We start from the raw sequence: 8,207 nt of genomic DNA, 5'->3' as shown, positions 1-8,207 counted from the left end.
AATAGTGACAGCGACATTAATCTAGCTTGGGACTTTGTTTATATATATATATATATATATATATATATATATATATATATATATATAAATATATATATATATACATATATATATACACACACACAAGCCGCTGGCTTCTCCCTCCCTGGCTTCGCCGGGGGCTTGGCTGCGCAAACAGCTCTAATCCCTCGTTTTCCCCTTCGGCATTGGCCTCGGGGCGGAACCCCAACACGGGATCCCAGCACGAAGAAGAACGCGAAGAAGAACGCGAAGAAGAACACGAAGTAGAATGCGAAGAAGAACGCGAAGAAGAACGCGAAGAAGAACGCGAGGAAGAAGAACGCGAGGAAGAAGAACGCGAAGAAGAACGCGAAGAAGAAGAACGCGAAGAAGAAGAACGCGAAGAAGAACGCGAAGAAGAATGCGAAGAACGCGAAGAAGAACGCGAAGAAAAACGCGAAGAAGAACGCGAGGAAGAGAAAGAAGAAGAAGAAGAAGAAGAAGAAGAAGAAGAAGAAGAAGAAGAAGAAGAAGAAGAAGAATACCACCTGACACCGACTTACTCAAGCGCTTTTTCAAAGGATTACAAAGGCAGAGCACGCCGACAGTAGACCCCCCCGGTCCATATCTAGGTCGGATGCGAAAAAAAGTATAATGATAATAGAACAATAACAATAAAAAAGAAAAAACAAAACAAAATAATTTATGCAACAAACAAAATACATAAATAAATGCATCGGTATACTTGAATAACCAACAAACAGGTAAACAGCAAATAATAATAAATTGACACATAACTAATAATAAATGAAAATCAAGCGACAAATGATAACAAAGCAAAAACAAATAATATAAAATAAATTATAATCATTACAGCATCTTGCTTAGGTGTTTATCTAAATGATTCTTAAAGCTTCGAACTGAACTACATTGCACTACCTCAGCAGGAAGTTTATTCCATTCATTAACTACGCGGTTGGCAAGGTTGTTTCTACCTACTTCCAAATTGAATCTATTTCCGGATAGTTTGAGGCCATTGTTTCTTGTCTGATTCTCATTCAATGTGAACATTTTGTCACTTTTGATGTTGTCAATTCCCTTTAGAATCTTAAAGACCTGTATCAAGTCACCTCTGAGTCTACGCTTTTTTAGGGAAAACAGATTCATATGTTTTAGTCGATTTTCGTATGATTTATTTTTTATATTTGGAATCAGTTTTGTGGCTCGCCGTTGTTTTTTTTCCAGTCTGTCAATGTCTTTATTGAGATTCGGTGACCATACAGAAACAGCATATTCCAAATGTGGACGAACTAACGATTTATATAGCTTGTTAATGAGTGATGAACTTTTGAAATCAAAAGATCGCGCAATGAGTCCTAGAATCTTATTTGCTTTTTCAGAGGCTGAAATACACTGCTTGGATGATTTGAGGTCGTTACTGATAATTACGCCGAGATCTTTTTCACTATCCACTTTTATTAACGAATTTCCAAATAACTTGTAATCGTACTTATTGTTGTTTTACCTATGTGCATTACCTTGGATTTACTCGTGTTAAATTTCATTAGCCACTTTTCAGACCATTGCTGTAACTTATCTAAATCTTCTTGAATATCTAATTGGTTTAAGTGATCATTTGCCATTCCGTACAATTTTGTATCATCAGCAAATTTGGAAACAGTAGATTTTAGTCCATGGTCTATATAATTTATATATACTATAAATAGAAGTGGCCCAAGAACGGAACCCCGAGGAACTCCACTTGTAACATTTTCCCATCTAGAAGTTTTTCCATTCAAAACAACTCTTTGTTTTCGACCATTCAACCAATTACTAGTCCAACTTCATAGGCTACCACTTATTCCGTGTAAAGCTAATTTAGTAAGTAGTCTTTCGTGTGGGACGGTATCAAAAGTTTTTGCAAAGTCTAGATATATTAAATCTATATTGTTTCTTTTGTCATAATTCGATATAATTGTGTTGTAGAATTCGAGTAAGTTAGTCACGCAAGAACGTTTCCGTCTGAAACCATGCTGGCTATCATTTATCAAACGGTTACTTTCTAAATGATGTTCGATAGCATCTCTGATGATAGTTTCCATTATTTTTCCTACGATTGAAGTCAAACTTATAGGCCTATAGTTATTTGGTCTCTTTTTGTCACCTTTTTTGAATATGGGAGTAACGGTAGCTAGCTTCCATTCTCTTGGGACATCTCCGGATATGATGGATTTCTTGAAAATAATTTCTAATGGAACAACAATCTCATTTTTAATTTCAAGAATATTTTTAGGACAAAGTGTCACCGTAATACCACCTTTTCGTTCTGATTATAGTGGCAGAGCCCGATTTTGAGATTGAGTTATCGTTTCTGGTCTTACACTGATGAAATTTCGCTCAATAGCCAAAAAGTTACTTGTATTGACTATACAATCTTTAATCACAATGTAATATTCTTATTACAAAAACTGTACTTACAAAGAAATATAAAATCATTTTTTTTTATTATGTCAAGAAAAATCATGGAAAGAAAACTGCTTCTCCCATCTGGCAACATAGTCACAGAAGAAAACATAAAACACCTTTGGTAATACGCTTTTACGCATTACAGAACTAGTGAAAATAATCATATACACATACATACATATGTATATATATATATATGTATATATATATATGTATATATATATATATATATATATATATATATATATATATATATATATATATATATCAATGAATAACTAAAAATAAAAAAGTCCACTGAGATAAGGCATGTGTTTCGTCCTTCCGGCCTATCCGTGGCAAACAGGGGACACCAAGTGCGGTGGGGGTAAGCAAAGATTGGCGATTAACTTTGTATACAAAATTAAAACATTTCAAAAGTGACACTTTTTTAAAAATGTTACATGTCATGGACGATCCTCGTTGAGCCATAGACAATCATCGTTGGGCCGTGGACAATCATCGTTGAGCCGTGGACGATCATCGTTGAGCAATGGACGATCATCGTTGAGCCGTGGACGATCATCGTTGAGCCATAGACGATCACCGTTGAGCCGTGAACGATCATCGTTGAGTCAATAATGATCATCGTTGAGCCGTGGACGATCATAGTTGAGCCGTGGACGATCATCGTTGAGCCATGGACGATCATCGTTGAGCCGTGGACGATCATCGTTGAGCCGTGGACGATCATCGTTAAGCCGTGGACGATCATCGTTGAGCCATGGACGATCATCGTTGAGCCATGGACGATCATCCTTGACCCGTGGACGATCATCGTTGAGCCATGGACGATCATCGTTGGGCCGTGGACGATCATCGTTTAGCCGTGGATGATGATCGTTGGGCCATGAACGATCATCGTTGAGCAATGGACGATCATCGTTGAGCCATGGACGTTGTTGAGTCAAGAATGATTAATTATCGTTCAGCCGTGGACGATCATAGTTGAGCCGTGGAGATCATCGTTGTGCCGTGGACGATTATCGTTAGGCCATGGACGATCATCGTTGAGCCGTGGACGATCATCGTTGAGCCGTGGACAATCATCGTTAAGCCGTGGACGATCATCGTTAAGCCGTGGACGATCATCGTTGAGCCAAGAACGATCATCGTTGAGCCATGAACGATCATCGTTGAGCCGTGGACGATCATTGTTGAGCCATGGACGATAATCGTTGAGCCGTGGACGATCATCGTTGAGCTGTGGATGACCATCGTTGAGCAATGGACGATCATGTTTGAGCAATGGAATATCATCGTTGAGTCAAGAACGATCATCGTTGAGCCATGGACGATCATCGTTGAGCCATGGACGATTATCGTTGAGCCATGGACGATCATCGTTGAGCCGTGGACGATCATCGTTGAGTCAAGAACGATCATTGTTGAGCCATGGACGTTGTTGAGTCAAGAATGATCATCGTTCGGCCGTGGACGATCATCGTTGAGCCGTGGACGATCATCGTTAGGCCATGGACGCTCATCGTTGAGTCATGGACGATCATCGTTGAGCCCTGAACGATCATCGTTTTGCAATGGACGATCATTGTTGAGCCGTGGACGATCATCGTTGAGTCAAGAACGATCACCGTTATGCCATGGTGTCGAAGTTCTCGAAGCTGCTGAAGTTCTCGAAGGTCCCAAAGTTCTTAAAGGTGCCGAAGTTCTCGAACGTGCCGAAGTTTTCTTGTTCAGTAACCTTACTACTGTGATTCTCAGCTAGGGGACATAATAACCAACTATGAACATACAAATAGATTTCCGAGTACTCACTTTTATATATATATATATATATATATATATATATATATATATATATATATATATATATATATATATATATATATATATATATATATACATGTCAGGAGAGACACTATTTATTTTCATAATCTTACAAAATTTTGTCTTCTTCAAAATAATTGCCTCTTGCATCTACACACTTCTGCATGCGTCTCTTCCAATCCTGGAAGACCTCCTCAAAGTCCTTTTCAGTAGTTCCTTCAGGTAACTTTCGTATGCCTCTTTCAGCTCCTCTGTTGACTGGAATCTGGTTCCCCTGAGGCTGTCTTTCATGCGTGAGAACAGAAAGAAGTCGCAAGGGGCTAGGTCAGGGCTGTAGGGTGGGTGTTTTACCACTTTTATTCCCCTGTCGGCCATCCAGGTTGGCACCAGCGTTGACTTGTGGCATGGGGCATTGTCCTGGTGGAACCACCACTGACCACTCCTCCACTGCTGAAGCCTCTTCTTCCTTATCTTCTCCCTGTAAGGTAATATTCCTTATTGACGGTTTGATCCTGAGGAACCCATTCAACGTGAATGAGCCCCTGGGAGTCAAAGAAAGGAATGACCATGGCCTTCTCTTGCGACCTGCTCATCTTTGCCTTTTTGGGTCTGGGGAGGTCGCTTGCTCTCAGGGTCGTAGGTGAACACCCAACTCTCTTCGCAAGTCACTACTTTATTCAGGAAACCTGAATCAGCCTCTATCATTTCAAGAATGTCAGTGCAACATTCCATACGAAACTGCCTCTGGTCGTCGGAGAGGATCTTTGACACAAACTTGGCACAGACTTTGTGGAGCTTCAGATCTTCGGTCAGATCTGTCTCTACTGTGCCAATACATACCAACAGCTTCAGATATCATCCTCACAGATATTCGACGGTCTTGCATTACTAGCCTTTGCGCTTCCTTAATGTTGATCCTCCTTGCGTGCACTTTTCGGTGCTTCAGATCTGAGTACATCCACAACCTGTTCATTTCCTTCAGAAAATCTGTTAAACCACCGACAGAAACTTGCTTTTCTCATCTGTTCATACCCATAGGTCTCCTTTAACATTCCATAAGCTTTTTGTTTGGTTTTCTTAAATTTAACACAAAATTTGATGGCGTAACGTTACTCCATGTTTCCCTGCATCTTGACAAGTGTTCACAGATCGGCAAACCGAATCAGACTGGTTCCACCACGTTCACCGCTGTACTCAGACCTACAAATATAGAAATTTACCAGTTAATCATTTTATAGAATATATGTATGTGTACTTCACCATGAAGTAGTATATTAATCAAATCATATTTAATGTCTCGCCTGACATTTTCTCATTACTTATTGAGCAAAGGGTATATATATATATATATATATATATATATATATATATATATATATATGTATATATATATATGTACATATATATATATATTAATTTTCTTCTTGATATTTTCAAGTTTCCTCACTAAAGTTCTAATATTGGGAGGATGAGCGGAAACGAACTTTCCAAAGTTCTCCATTTTAATATTTGACGTTTCGACTACATAGAGTCATTATCAAGTTACAAAAACAGTTAAGGCAACACAATCTACAGATACGTTACATGGTCACAGGAAAAAATAGAATGCTACACTCTTAGGTCAAGCGCGATCTTTAAACCTCCGATGACCTGACCCTGGAAGACTTTCTCAGAGCTTGAGGAGGGGGAGGGGAAGGGGGAAGGAGAGGTGAGGGGGGGAGAGTAGGAGTCGGAGTAAGGTGAGGTGAAGTAGCGTGCTTAGCATACACAGGGAGGTTATGTATAGCATGTCGCGAGGACGTATTAAATAAAGAAATAGCAGACAACAAATTAGCCTGTACATTGATCACAGGAGACAATTCTCTTATATACACAGCCTCTAACATTTTTAGTTCCTTAATATTATTACACTGGGCTAGCACTTCAGTGTTATGAACAATGGTTGCTCTATCCAACACAGACTTGTGATACTGTTCAACATGATTTTTAATGGCTCCCTGTTGGAGGTGGAGAGTTAAACGTCTGCTAAGGCTGCATGTCGTATGACCAACATAGCTACGAGGAAAGAGCTCACAGTCTCCAGTAATGCATTTGAACATATAGACTACGTTAGTTTTCGACAGCATCCCAGAAGTGCCAGACAAATCATTTTTGAGGACTAGGGAACTAGTGCGTTTTTTTTTTTTTTTTTTTTTTTTTTTTATAAAATATCACCAAGCGTAAGACATCATTTTAATCCACCGGTTTACAATTTCGAAAAACAATGTCTTTAATGCATTTCTCATCCTCACGGTAAGCGCCGTTGAAGATATTCTTATAAAATAAATTTAGGAATTAATTGTCACATTTCTCCAAAATTTAACAGTGTCAACAAAAAGACCCAACTTGCATTATTGTATGATAATATCTGTAAATTAGAACGTGAAGGTAAAATCTCTATCAACCCTGACCTTCAAGAGAACTTGCAAGCGGAGAGCACTAAGAAGAGACACCGTCCTTCTCAGGATATTTTGTCCCCTCGCCTTCGCGAGGCCGCACAGCAGCTCCGTGACAACGAGCACATTATTATTCGCAAAGCGGATAAGTCTAATACCTTTGTGATTCTTGATCGTGACTGTTACCTGGATAAGTGTAATAATCTTTTAGGAGACCCTTCTAAATTCCAACCTTTGTCTCGTAACCCCACTGTTAATCTTAAATCTAAGGTTAATTCACTTATTCACGCTGCTAATGCGGTCATTGGTGACCTTAAATTTGATTCCATTACTGGTGATATTACCCCCGGCTATTTTTACGGGAATGTTAAAACGCACAAGGAAGGTAACCCCTTAAGACCTATCATCTCTCAAATACCTACCCCTACTTATTCCCTAGCTAAACGCTTAAATCAGATTATCACCCCCTACATCCCCACCACTCATTCCCTTAAATCTACTGATGAATTTGTTGACATTTTAAGATGTAACAAGCCCTCGGGCATTTTAGCCTCTCTGGACGCTGAGAGTCTTTTCTCCCATGTCCCCTTGATTAGAACTGTTGACATCATCTTAAATTACACCTACCGCCATCCAGTGCTCCCTCCCCCCAAACTTTCTGAGCCTATCTTGAAAGACATGCTCTTGGCTTGTACATCAGAAGCCCCTTTTAAATGCCCTTTAGATTATCATACAATAATGCAAGCTGGGTCTTTTTGTTGACACTGTTAAATTTCGGAGAAATGTGACAATTAATTCCTAAATTTATTTTATAAGAATAGCTTCAACGGCGCTTACCGTGAGGATGAGAAATGCATTAAAGACATTGTTTTTCGAAATTGTAAACCGGTGGATGAAAATGATGTCTTGCGCTTGGTGATATTTTATAAAAAAAAAAAAAAAAAAACGCACTAGTTCCCTAGTCCTCAAAAATGATTTGTCTGGCACTTCTGGGATGCTGTCGAAAACTAACGTAGTCTATATGTTCAAATGCATTACTGGAGACTGTGAGCTCTTTCCTCGTAGCTATGTTGGTCATACGACATGCAGCCTTAGCAGACGTTTAACTCTCCACCTCCAACAGGGAGCCATTAAAAATCATGTTGAACAGTATCACAAGTCTGTGTTGGATAGAGCAACCATTGTTCATAACACTGAAGTGCTAGCCCAGTGTAATAATATTAAGGAACTAAAAATGTTAGAGGCTGTGTATATAAGAGAATTGTCTCCTGTGATCAATGTACAGGCTAATTTGTTGTCTGCTATTTCTTTATTTAATACGTCCTCGCGACATGCTATACATAACCTCCCTGTGTATGCTAAGCACGCTACTTCACCTCACCTTACTCCGACTCCTACTCTCCCCCCCTCACCTCTCCCTCCCCCTTCCCCTCCCCCTCCTCAAGCTCTGAGAAAGTCTTCCAGGGTCAGGTCATCGGA

The 8,207-nt window shown here is 39.5% G+C and overlaps 1 protein-coding gene across 1 annotated transcript in view; it reads left to right on the top strand.

Moving 5' to 3' along the window:
- Nucleotides 1-7,490, top strand: part of LOC143024558 (uncharacterized) — a 14,744-nt gene extending 7,254 nt beyond the window's left edge. The window contains exon 3 of the mRNA XM_076183369.1: nt 6,659-7,490. Within this exon, the coding sequence (XP_076039484.1) occupies nt 6,659-7,490 (832 nt within the window). The remainder of the gene's footprint in view (nt 1-6,658) is intronic.
- Nucleotides 7,491-8,207: the final 717 nt, after the last annotated feature.

Source organism: Oratosquilla oratoria, chromosome 4, assembly GCF_046742065.1.
Source record: "Oratosquilla oratoria isolate Oo_2021 chromosome 4, ASM4674206v1, whole genome shotgun sequence".
NCBI classification, from domain to species: Eukaryota; Metazoa; Arthropoda; class Malacostraca; order Stomatopoda; family Squillidae; genus Oratosquilla; species Oratosquilla oratoria.
The sequence above is the reverse complement of the archived record's forward strand: the minus strand, read 5'-3'. Positions and strand labels throughout refer to the sequence as shown.